This window comes from Tyto alba, unplaced genomic scaffold (genome assembly GCF_018691265.1).
Source record: "Tyto alba isolate M040663 unplaced genomic scaffold, T.alba_DEE_v4.0 Super-Scaffold_9, whole genome shotgun sequence".
In the NCBI taxonomy this organism is placed as follows: Eukaryota; Metazoa; Chordata; class Aves; order Strigiformes; family Tytonidae; genus Tyto; species Tyto alba.
The window spans coordinates 9,906,701-9,918,556 of NW_024881330.1; the positions used below are offsets into that span (position 1 = coordinate 9,906,701).

Genomic DNA, 11,856 nt, shown 5'->3' on the forward strand with positions numbered 1-11,856 from the left:
AGGAGTTGAAGGATGGACTTGATACAGGACTGCTTGTGTTTCTCAACCTCTAAGGTACTAGAATCAAGCAGCAATGATTTCAGATACTGCTCCATGTAACTCTTCTGTAATAGCCAAAATACTAAAACAATGTATTTATTTTAACGCTATTCTAAGTAGTTAACAATACCGTCAGAAAACCAATTGGTCTTCTACTGCCTATAAAATAATGAAGCATTTTTCATAACTGCTTTAATTTAAGTGGAAGATCCCATATAGCATTCTAAAATATCAAGGGTACATGGAGAAACATACTCCAGATGAGGAAAAAAGTATGTTAGAAAGAGTGGAGAAAGTTATTAATTAGAACTATGGTTTAATTTTCACTAAAAAAATTAGAATGCTTAGACCATGAAATATTTATATAGGCAGATTTAGGAATACATCTCCAGCCACCACAGGTATTTTAGAACTGTACTACACAAGGAAATAAATCTTCCCTTCTCATTAACAATCTTGTTATTGCTTCCTTATATACAGAATAAAAACTAGAATTCCAAAAGACAAATAAATTAATTTCCCAAAATTGTTGTGAGGGAAGAAACCCCACATTAGGAGATTATCTGCCTCTTAAAGTGTGTTAGGAACTTTAAGTAGAAGTTAAGAATTCACTCATTTCAAATTCCAAGTGCTGTTTTCCTTCCTACGCTTGTCAAGGAAGCTCTATTTAAAAAGAAAATTATAATTTTAAAGGTTTGTTGGGTTTTTTTGGTTTGGGGGGGGACAGGTGGGTTTTTTGTTTAGAGACCTTGAAGCAACTTAACTGAAAGCATTAACATCCAAGAACAAAGAAAGAAGACCATCACTATTCAATTGTTCCATCTTATATTTATTTTCATCTCACAAACTAGGGAAGCCATCAGTACACACCAACTGCAAGATAGAGGTCTTTGCAAAGACAACTGGCAAAAAGCCACATGGTGTTTGGAAAGCTGAGGAAACAAAATGTTACGTAGTTTAATGAGAAGAAATCAATGCACTGAGCATACTTGGAGAAGCATTCTGAAGTTGCCAAAACAGTCACTTCACTGTAACCAAGAACAGGACAAATCATGGAAGATTTTCCACATAACTGATACATGTATCTCAAATCAGTGGCCTCTTTCTAACTAGCAAATATTTGAAAGAATACCATAGGAGATGTTCATATTACTAAATTTCACAGCAGCAATTCAAGGTAAGAATGTGGGGAAACTACATTTGTTAAAATCCTTATTTTTATTTATTTGCTCTCTTAATTTGCATGTCACAGTCAGCAGCTAAAATCTGTTTAATGTAAAAAACATTATTATGAAAACCTTGAAAAGCAAAGATATAATTATGATAATTGCATAAGAACAAGAGAAAAGAATAAGACAGAAAAAAAAAAAAAAAATCACATACATAGTTACTACAAGTAAAATACATTCTTATAGTCAGCAGGTGCTCTTACCTGTAGCCACATAATTTTTCTAGTCCAAGCAATTTCACTTTAGTATAAAATCTGCCTTTAAATTAAATATTTAATTGAAGTCAGGGAACACAGCCAGTAAGTAGGTTAGTTGTTTCTGAAAAAACTCATTATCTACCAAACTGTGTTTCAAGCATCTGATTAATTGTGACTATCTGGAACATAATGTCCAAAAGGAAAAGAGTCTTAAACAAATGCTTTGATACATGATTTAGCTATGTTTTTTTCCTTAACAGAAGCATTTGTAACATTTCAATTCAAATGCAGCCAAACCAACCTACCAAAACCACACATGTTCCATAACAGAAGTATGTTAAATGAAATTATCTGCACAAATTATTAAAGAGAGAAATCAAAAGTACACTTGTGACAAAGGAAAAATACATACTGTCTGTACAGCAAAGGCTATCTGGTTACAAGTTCTTTGGTATTGTTTTTAAATAAAAGGACTAATTAATCTTTTAATTCATGGTTTCTTTGTGATAAGGTACAGATAGATCAGTTAACAAAATAACTGTGTCTCAAATCAATCTACTCCTACTGTATCATAATAGCAATGACAAAACACATTCGCTTTTTCAATGTTTCAGAACTTGCATTTCAGCCTCAGATGAAGACATCATGTTTGCAAGCATACCCTCCATCAATGCCCATGTTACTTGCACAAGAAGAGCTACATATAAATCTATAGCTGTAAACAATATAGCTACACTTTAGCAAGGTTGCTAAAAGTGCTGCAGCAATTACATACCATTACACTTCCACTATAGACTAGATGTCAACACAAATACCATGCTATGGCTAGTCAAAACCAAGCACTTTACATCTTATGATTAAGAAAACAGATCAAAAATTTTATATTGATGGGCTAGTACTGTATTGAGACTAAAACCTTAACTTTATTACTTCAATCCCTGAGCAAGTTATGGAACGAAGCCTCCTGGGGGCTCCCACAAATCAAATGAAGCACATGATTGGGAAAATGGATTCACCAAGGGCAAATCACGTTTGACAAACCTGATCACTTATGACAAAGTAACCTGCTCTGTTGATGCAGAGCGAGCGATGGACATTGTCTACTTGGATTTCTCCAAGGCTTTCAATGTAGTTCCCCACAGCCTCCTCCGAGAGAAACTGGAGTAGACAAGGGGTCTGTGCAGTGGGTGGGGAACTGGCTGACAGGCTGCACCCAGAGGGTGGGGGAAATAGCTCTTTTTCAAACTGGCAAATTGTCACAAGTGGGGTCCCCCATGGATCAATATTGGGCCCAAAACTGTTTAGTATCTTCATAAATGATCTGGATGATGGAATCAAGTGTACCTTGATAAAATTTGCTGAGGATACCAAACTGACTGGACACTCCAGAAGCGAGAGGTACCCTGCAAGAATACCCGGATAGGCTGGAAGAGTGGGCTAACATGAAGCTTATGAAGTTCAACAAGGACAAATATAAGGTCTTGCACCTGGGAAAACAATCCAGGAGTGCAGTAAAGGCTGGAATCTGCTCAGCTGGGGAGAAGCTCTGTGGAAAGGGACGTGGGGGTCCTGGTAGACAAGCAGCTCAGTATGAGTGAACAGTGGTGTGCTGCAGTGGCAAGGAAAGCCAACAGGACACTGGGCTGCATCAACAAGAGCATCACCTGCAGGTATACAGGAGTCATTACCCCACTCTACTCAGCACTCATCAGGACCCACCTGGAATACTGTGTTCAGTTTTGGTCTCTGCTATACAGAAAAAGATGTGCACAGGCTGGAGAAGGTCCAGGAGGGCCACAAAGATGATCAAGGGACTGGGAAGCCTGCCATGTGAGGAAAGGCTGAGAGAGTTGGGTTTGTTCAGCCTTGGGAAGAGAAAGATTAGGGGATACCTCATCACTATGTTCCAGTATTTAAAGGGTGGTTGCAAAGAAGATAGAGATTCCCGTTTTACAAGGAGTCACATGGAAAAGATGAGAGGTAGGGGGTAGAAGTTACTCCTGAGGAGATTCCAATCATGAAAAGTTTCCCGCGTGTCCAGTGAGAACAATGAGCCACTGGAATAATCTCCCCAGGGAAGTGGTGGATTCCCCAACATTGGACACTTTTAAGATTCAGCTGGACAGGGTGCTGGGCCATCTTGTCTAAACCATGCTTTTGCCAAGAAAGGTTGGACCAGATGGTCCTCGAGGCCCCTTCCAATCTTGTATTCTATGACTCTGACTTCATCAAGGACTCAATGCAACACTATATCCCCATATTCTTGAATGGGATCACTGAACTGCAACATCAATAGAAAATTTGATAAACCAATATGTAACGAACAACTAGTGTAGAGACCAGCACACATGACAGATGAGGTTAAATGAGAAGAACACTACCTTTGCTTAACTGTCTATGTTCAACTCTCTTCCTCTCCACACTGTATCCCAGCTCTGACCATATGCCTAGTTTTTTGACAGTTAATATTGAGGAAGATACAATGTATATTGTCCTGTACAGTAACTTCAATACTGACTTCTAAAGTGTCTCTAGTACAGCAGAAGTACCCAGAAAGACTAAGTATCCTCTTCCAGTCTTTCCATAATGCCAGCCTCTTTGCATCTCCTGTCCTTCCAAACCACCACATTTAGACCTAGGCATTCCCTAACTGCAATTTAGGGACTGCAAGAAGAGGTAAAAATATTACCAGGAACTGATACAGAGAGTGAGGAAAGCAGGAAAACACTGCAAGAGGGAGTTGGTCAGTATGACCTGAGAACTCTATCAAACTTTCTTTTTAACAATTATTCTACTTCATTTATAAAGAACTCCTTCTAGCATGACAGAAAACATTTTTGAAAAGATTTCACTCTAACAGCCTTTTCCATATTTTATTCCACAAAATGCTTAACGCACTTCTTGATTTGTAAGATGAGAGAATTCCGGGGGGGGGGGGGGGAGGGAACAAAACAAAACAAACAAACACACACAACAAAACCCAGCCTTAAACAACTGAGTTTTTCAGATTTCAAGGACAAATACTTTAAGATTTCAAAGTAACACTAAATCATAGCAATCTGTTTTGTCAATATGCTCTGAAAATAATCCTGTGGAATCTCCAGAGAAACCTAAATTAGCAGGCAGAAGTTTTCCCTTTCACGTGCAACAAAGCTGAAGTCTTGAAGGCTGTCTCTATGCACATTGATAAAAAGTACAACTGGCCTCAATGCAATGCTTGCAAAAAAATCTAATCATACTTCATCACCACAATTTTTGGAAGGAAAATATAAAGAAAGTACTGTTATTTCATAGGCATTGCGATACACACATATTTGTTTGGTTACCTTCCCTTCACACTAACGCTCAAAAAAACTCATTAATATACACAGAAGATAAATAAATGGTTGCATAGGTCTGAACGTCTCACTACAGATAAAAATTGCAAGCAGTTGTTTTGGTCTCCCTTAAGTTTCATCAGACTCTGTGGTAATACAGACTCTACATGCATTAGGGTAAACAGTGTTAATAATGCCCCTGAACATAAGCATACTTGGTTTAGAAAAAAAAAAAATAAGATCTTACTTTTCCAGTTTACCTGTTTAAAAAAAAAAAACACATAGTGCATCACAGCAAAAGTGAGTGCCATGATAGAGGCCTTAATACTACTAAACACTGCAACTGAAACGCAGCAGCAGTTCATTGTATCACAAATTTGAACCATAGTACATTTGGAACAATTTACAACAGCTGCTTCTGATGTAAATACAGAATATAATACGTACCTATTTGTCACTATTTCATTACAGAATCTCACATCTATATAGAGGAATAATTTCAACTATTTACCACAAAAGCAGAAAACACCTAAATGCTTACAGTAAGGTATTTTACATGACAGTAGTTCAAACAACACAGCACAGAATTAGTGTAAGACATTAAGTACCCCACACTCACAGGTTATTACAGATTTTACGTCACCACCAAAAAAAAATGCTCAAACAACTCATCATGAAATTAAACACTTGAGAAATTCATTACAAACACATAATTAAAGTATACTCAATATGACTGATACTGTAACTTTTTGAAGACCTTTATCCTCTGGATAAAGCAGACTGCTTTATCCAAAGACTAATGTTAGTCACTTCGTTAGAGACCATGCAGGATTTTTCTAAATAAAAAAATAGAAAAATAAAAAAAAATTTAGTTGAAATTAATATTATAACACCACATTTCATAACTTGATCCTTTGTGTTACAGAAATTGGTACTCTTCAAGGTAAATAATAATTTCATTCTTAGAAACATCTGACTCAAAAATCTCATTTAACTTTGAATGTTAAAAATTAAGCCTTATCACTTTATATCCTAAATACTAATTCTATCTTCTATAAACAATATCTGTAATTTTCCAAATCTAGGATTATATCTATATCAGAAAATCTTTTTACTTTCTGAATGCAACTATTTCAGAACATACTTTAAATCACAAAATTCCTCAAACTGTAAACTTCTTATTGAAAAGGAAAATGCTGAGCCCAATCTAGGCTCCTTTGAAAATCATACAGAAATTTACAAAGGCAGAGGCTTGATAATATTGAGATCCTAAATATCTTAGAAATGACAGCAAGTGTCACAATTTGTTTGGTTTTTGGTTGTTTTTTTTTTTTTTTTTCCTCCCCATTTTAATTTTGGTAGAATTTTTAATCCCTCCAAAAAATAACAATACTTACTGCCAGGCATTGTTAATCAGGAATCTGTCTTCTATTTTTCAAAGATATAACAGTCTATAAAGAAAAAGAAAAAAATAAGTCAATACAATATCTTTAGACAATTTACATCCAAATATACATAGAAACTTATGCAGAATGAGCCCAAGTCACATTCTTCAGCTCCAGTATCAGAAGCTGTTACCACAGAAACCCAGATATCATTTTATCTGACCAGACTATATCTAGGTTTTTCCAGTTCTTGAGATTTAGTCATTCTGTTCTTGCATTTGATTCCTGAGTAAACATTTTTCTCTGTATTTATTAGGATGACCTTTTGAACTGCCACTGTTTAAGATGCCAAATGGTATATAGCCTTACAGGATACTTCCACTTCAAATGTAAATCACAGCACTTCTCCTTTAAAAGGACTGTGAAAGGTTTCTGTTCTATACAAAGAAAAAGGATGCTGAAAAATCTGTGTGTGGCACTTCTAGGACATTTTTCTACTAATATCAAAAAAATACAGATTTTATATCAGAGACCAAACTACTACAGACAAAAGCTGCTCAAAGGATTTTTGATGCAATTAGATATTTTCATTCTATTAACTCAACAGAAGTTACAATAATTTATTTTGGGGATAAAAACAGCCTAATCTACCATCTAATTAATTAGTATTAAAATGCAAATCATTCAAAGATTTTTCTATACTAAAACAGCGCATTGGAGCTTTAAGTGCCAAATGCAACCTCCATGTAAATGGAAAAAATCTCAGTTAAATAGATTGTTGTTGTTTTCAAAGATAAAATTAAAAAATATAAATTAAAAGCATTCACCTAATACTTATTTATATATATACACCAAAAAAAAATATATATTCCAGACACTGATAATGTGAGAATAAATATTTTATTTGGTCACAAAATACATTTTAATGATTGCACACTAAAGCAATGTTCATAGTTCCTAAAATAAATTTTATTCTCATGGTATATGTATTTCAGTCAAAGGTTCCAATTTGCTAATAGCAACCGTGATTAAAAATACTGCTTCAAAGTAATTTATTTAAAATATCCTATCCTATTAGACAGCTGTATGTCCCTCTCAAAGGACAGAGTTAGAAGCAGCATAATTTTATAAAAGGAAACATGTGCTGTGGATCACAATATTCAACAGACACACAGAAACCTCTAATTCAGAGAGTAGTTAAGAACTTAGATGAGAGATTACAGAAGATGGATTTACTGACATATTAGAACATAAAAACGCAAAGAGCCTGATGAGAGGTTCAAGGGACTCAAGTGTCAGAGACTCAGAGCATTTTACTGACCAACACCAGCAATCAGGAATTCAGTAGATTTTGCTAGAACATTATCACTGTTGCTGTGAGCGAAGTTAATTAACTTTAGATGATATTAATGTAGCAGTTACTAGAAAAGTTGTATAAGCAATTAAGACAGGTGTTCAAATTAAAGATTTCTGGGTTTGCTTTTAAATAGTTCACTAGATTTCTAATCATTTCATGATCTGTAACAGGACCAAAAATTCAATATGGATGTGGTCTGGATTCTACGTGCAGAACAGACTACAGAATTTCCTCTCCATAAAGTGTTCAATCACTGGCTTGATAGGCCTAGGGCAACTTTGGTCCACAGATGCTGATATCTGTTACAGTAGAACAGAACTAAAATAAGAAGCTTCCCATCATGAGTCTGCTCTGCTGTTTTTCACTGAATTAAATTTTACATATCAAGAGAGAGGAAAAGAAAAATCCAGAATCTGAAGTAGAACTTGGCTACAATTAAAAAAAAAAGAATTATGGAAAACCATGATATAATTCAGTTTTCCTAAACAGTCTAACATTTACAATTTAACATATTCCATGTCATTATGTGATATTTGACAGTTCACCAGAAGCAAGTTGAGGATGTTCCATACCTATACAATGTCTCCTGACATTGTACAATGTCTTCAAAGAAACTGACTTCCAGATTTTAAAGAGGTAAAAAATTTAAAAGTCATGTCTATTTTTCTGTGGAGGACTAAAAGTTGTTTTGTTTTCCTAAGGATATAAGAGTAATTCTAAGCACAATTAGAATCAAAAGGACAATGGTAGTGATTGTACCTTATAAAGTAGATCAACACTTGCGTGACAAAGATCATTTTGCTAATAAAAACTTTCAGTTTAGTTTTAAGGAGTTTCTACACAATCTGGCTAGGATAAGAAAATCCAGGGTCAATTTATTGTTTTATCAGATTCAAACAGCACTAACATAGGAATGAAAATACACTTTGTTCTATTTACTGATTCTGATCATCTTTTTCCTCCAGTTATACACTTACATGTGATAATTTTTTTGTCATTAAATAACCTGGGATCTGATATTAAAGGGTAGTTTATAAATAGAAACTATTTCTTATTATCACAAGATTCCATAAATAGCACTGAAAGTCCATCAGGAGAGTAGACATCTCTGTTCTGAATGCCCTAAAACAACAGATTTCTGTATTCTATTATGTTATTCTGTTATTCTATTATGTAACACTATAAATAATTAACTTGATTTTGAGCATTCAAAATTAAATTTCTAGCTGGACATCTATCCATTCCTCCAAATTAAGTCAAAGAAGAGTACAAGTTTAAGCACCTCTGACAGTCAGGCAACACAGACTAGGGAGACATGAGCTAAAAAATTAAAAATACACTGCACATTAAGTTTTTACATTACTTGGTTCCCCACTCATACTTTCTACTTGAAAAATTAATCAGTGCCTTTAGTTTTGAAGGTAGGCAAATGGCCAGTGTAATGCAAGATTAATGTCACACACTCATTCCTAAATATAGACAGTTAGGCTCCAACTACAATTCCCAGAATCTAAAAAATAAGATGGAATTACATAGCACAGTGCAATTCTGTAGAAGTACCTGACTTCATTTTGAATTAGCTTGCAAAGGTAAAGAAGCAATAACACACCTGAGCCTGGCTGTATTAAAGAGGCTACCCTGTTCTCTCACCCATGAAATTTTACCTAAACAGGCACATCTGAAAGGACATTTGTTTGGCCTCACCTTAGAGAATTCAGTCTTGAGCAGATGGTTTTAGGACAAGAAGAACTCTACACATTAAGTAAGTGTTCCTTAGCAACCCTTCCCACCATCTCAAAGTCTAGTTTAACCCAATATCCATTGCATTGGAGAAATTAAAAGTAACATTCCTATGACTAGGTACACAGGTTGCCAGTGGTGAGTTAAAAATCCACATAAATACTTTTTGCTCTATTCTAACTACAGAAAACATTATTTACTTTTTTAAAAATAATAATTAAAAAATAATCACACAGTAATTTTACAATAATAACTCCATTACAGTTAAACTGGGCACCTAAAAGTCATTGACCACAACCAAAGCACATTTTACATTTTAGATTTCATGATTAGAAGCATAATCCTCTTTCATTATACTTTAAGTTCCGCTACCATGTCTGATTAGTATTCTAATGTTTCTTTCCCCTTGAGTCTAATATAAAATTTGCTTATTCTTTTCTCTTGAACAAGTTTGGATCAGAAGTACAGAGAAGTTAATGTTTATTAACTGCAAGCATTTTCATAACACAATTCCAAACTTAAGTATCTAATTTGTAAATGGTTGCTTAATTGCAAACTATATTCTAATTCCCATTTTTATGTGTTTTTCCTGAATCAGAAATTAATACCATTCTAGAAGCATTTTTCAGACAAATATTAAAAGTATTAAGTTTTTTAAAAAAAAACAAAACAAAAAAAAAAAAAAAACAACAAACAACTTTGTGCGTAAGTCTTTACATATACCAGAGCACTACAGTCAAGATTTAAACTCCAAAACTCCAAATTCTCAGGGAAATTTTACCATGTTTAAGAGCATCCATATACTGACTCTCTGAGCCAGATGCCCTGAATACTAAATTTACTCAAGGAAACAGTTTAAATTATTCTGAATGCATTACAGAGGCTTCAGGAAGTAGAAGATTACCTGTATCTTCCCAAAACCTTATCTGTTATTCTGATTTTAGCTTACCTATTCAATTTGCACAGTAAACATATGATATAGCTTTATGAAGTTTAACATCTAGCCTAGTGACCTTGATTTTGATAGAGGAATTAAAACTCTGGTTCTAAATAACAGGCTTTTCCACAAGTTTTCCAATAGAGCACTGAGATCTCGGCCCATGCCAGGATCTCTTCTTAGTATCTCAGCTCAGAGTACCATAGGATACATCTCTAGATGTATTCAGCTTAATGAAAAAGAAGTTATACTATAATTAGTTCTCAGTAACAGAAGTAGTGAACCTACACCTCAATTACCTGAAGCATGGCTCTGTGCTGCACAATTAACTTTAAAGTAAAAGATGAAGCTATTTTAAAAAGCTCACAGTGTAGTCCTTTTGTAAATTTGCATTGTGCTCAGTTAATGCTTAGCAATACCTCGCTGTTATCGTTCACTTGAAGAAACCCAGTTTAGGGAAATCCCAAAGCCACAATCCTGCACCGACTCGCTGCTTTCTGACTGATGCCACAGGGACGTCTGACCAGGTCAGACACAACCGACTGACAACAAGGTTTTGACTTATGATCGCCTCACGGAAAGCCTCCACCTCCGGAGGAGGCACCGCTGACGGGTGGCAGGCCCCCCCCAAGGCCTCTCTCGGGAAAGGGAAGGGGGGTCCCGCCGAGCTACCGCAGCCCTCCCGGGCCAGCTCTGGCCGCGCACAGCCCGCCTGCCGGAACAGCGCCCACAGAGGCTCCCCGAGCCGGCCGCCCCGCAGATAGGGGGCGGGGAGCCGGGGTACGAGCCAGGACGATCTCCTGTGGCTACTTCTCCCGCCGCCCTGAGGGGCCCGAGGCTCCCGCGGCCACCCCTCAAGCGCCCGCCCCTCCGGCGCGTCATCCGAGCTCCCAAATGAGGAGAGCGGGAAAAGGAGATAACTGCGAAGGAGCAAACAAGTAAAGGGGCTGCTCCCCAGCTGCCCCAGACTCACCTCTCCGACTCAGTTTAGCAGCTGCCATCTTCCTCCCATGCCCCCACGCCTTAAATTGGCCTGGGCGCAATGCACGCCGGGAGCTGTAGTTCTGCGAGGAGCGGTGCCACGTCCTTTCTCCGCCCATCCCTCCCCACGCACAAGCAAGGGCAGGGGGTCACGGAGGAAGAAGGAGCGCCCGTGACGCGGTGGGGAGTCCCTGGGGCCAAGGGCTGCCCGGGGAGCGCGGCTGTGGGGAGCGAAGGGCACCGCGGGTGTACACAACTCCCAGCAGCCTTCGCGCCGCAGGCTCGCCGGCACCCGGGGGCAGAGGGGCAGGGGCAGCTTGGCCCCGCCCCCACGGCCCCGCCCCGGCCCGGCGGGCCCCGTCCCGCTCTCTCTGGGTCACGTGCTCGGCGGTGCTCCGTGCTGCGGGGGCGGGCGGCCATGGTGGCGGGCGGGAGGACCGGGCACCCCCCTCTGGTTGCCCGGGTGAGCTGAAGCCTTGATGGGGAGGTTCTGTCTGAGGGAGAGTCGGCTGTGCTGGCGCTAAAACGTCCGTGTTCCTGTGGTGACGGCGGCGGCCCTGGCGAGTGGTGTGTGTGAGGGAAGGTGGTAGTAGCCCTGTGAAGGAGGGCAGCATGCCCGAGGGTTGGAAGGCGTTGCTTACTTTAAACAATGCGAAGTCAAAGGTTGGACCCCG

At 38.0% G+C, this 11,856-nt stretch overlaps 1 protein-coding gene across 4 annotated transcripts in view; it reads right to left on the bottom strand.

Annotated features, from left to right (window-relative positions):
- The window catches only part of EFR3A (EFR3 homolog A), an 88,156-nt gene extending 76,693 nt beyond the window's left edge, over positions 1–11,463 (bottom strand). For 2 of the 4 annotated variants that reach the window (XM_042786039.1, XM_042786038.1), the window contains exons 1-2: positions 11,175–11,463; positions 6,180–6,233 (exon numbers count right to left, since the gene is read on the bottom strand). In XM_042786039.1, the coding sequence (XP_042641973.1) occupies positions 6,180–6,189 (10 nt within the window). In that variant the 5' untranslated portion in view covers positions 6,190–6,233; positions 11,175–11,463. Of the gene's footprint in view, positions 1–6,179; positions 6,234–10,620; positions 10,730–11,174 lie in introns of those variants that run through there. The other 2 variants (XM_033011777.2, XM_033011776.2) reach the window with 1 other exon arrangement.
- Positions 11,464–11,856: the final 393 nt, after the last annotated feature.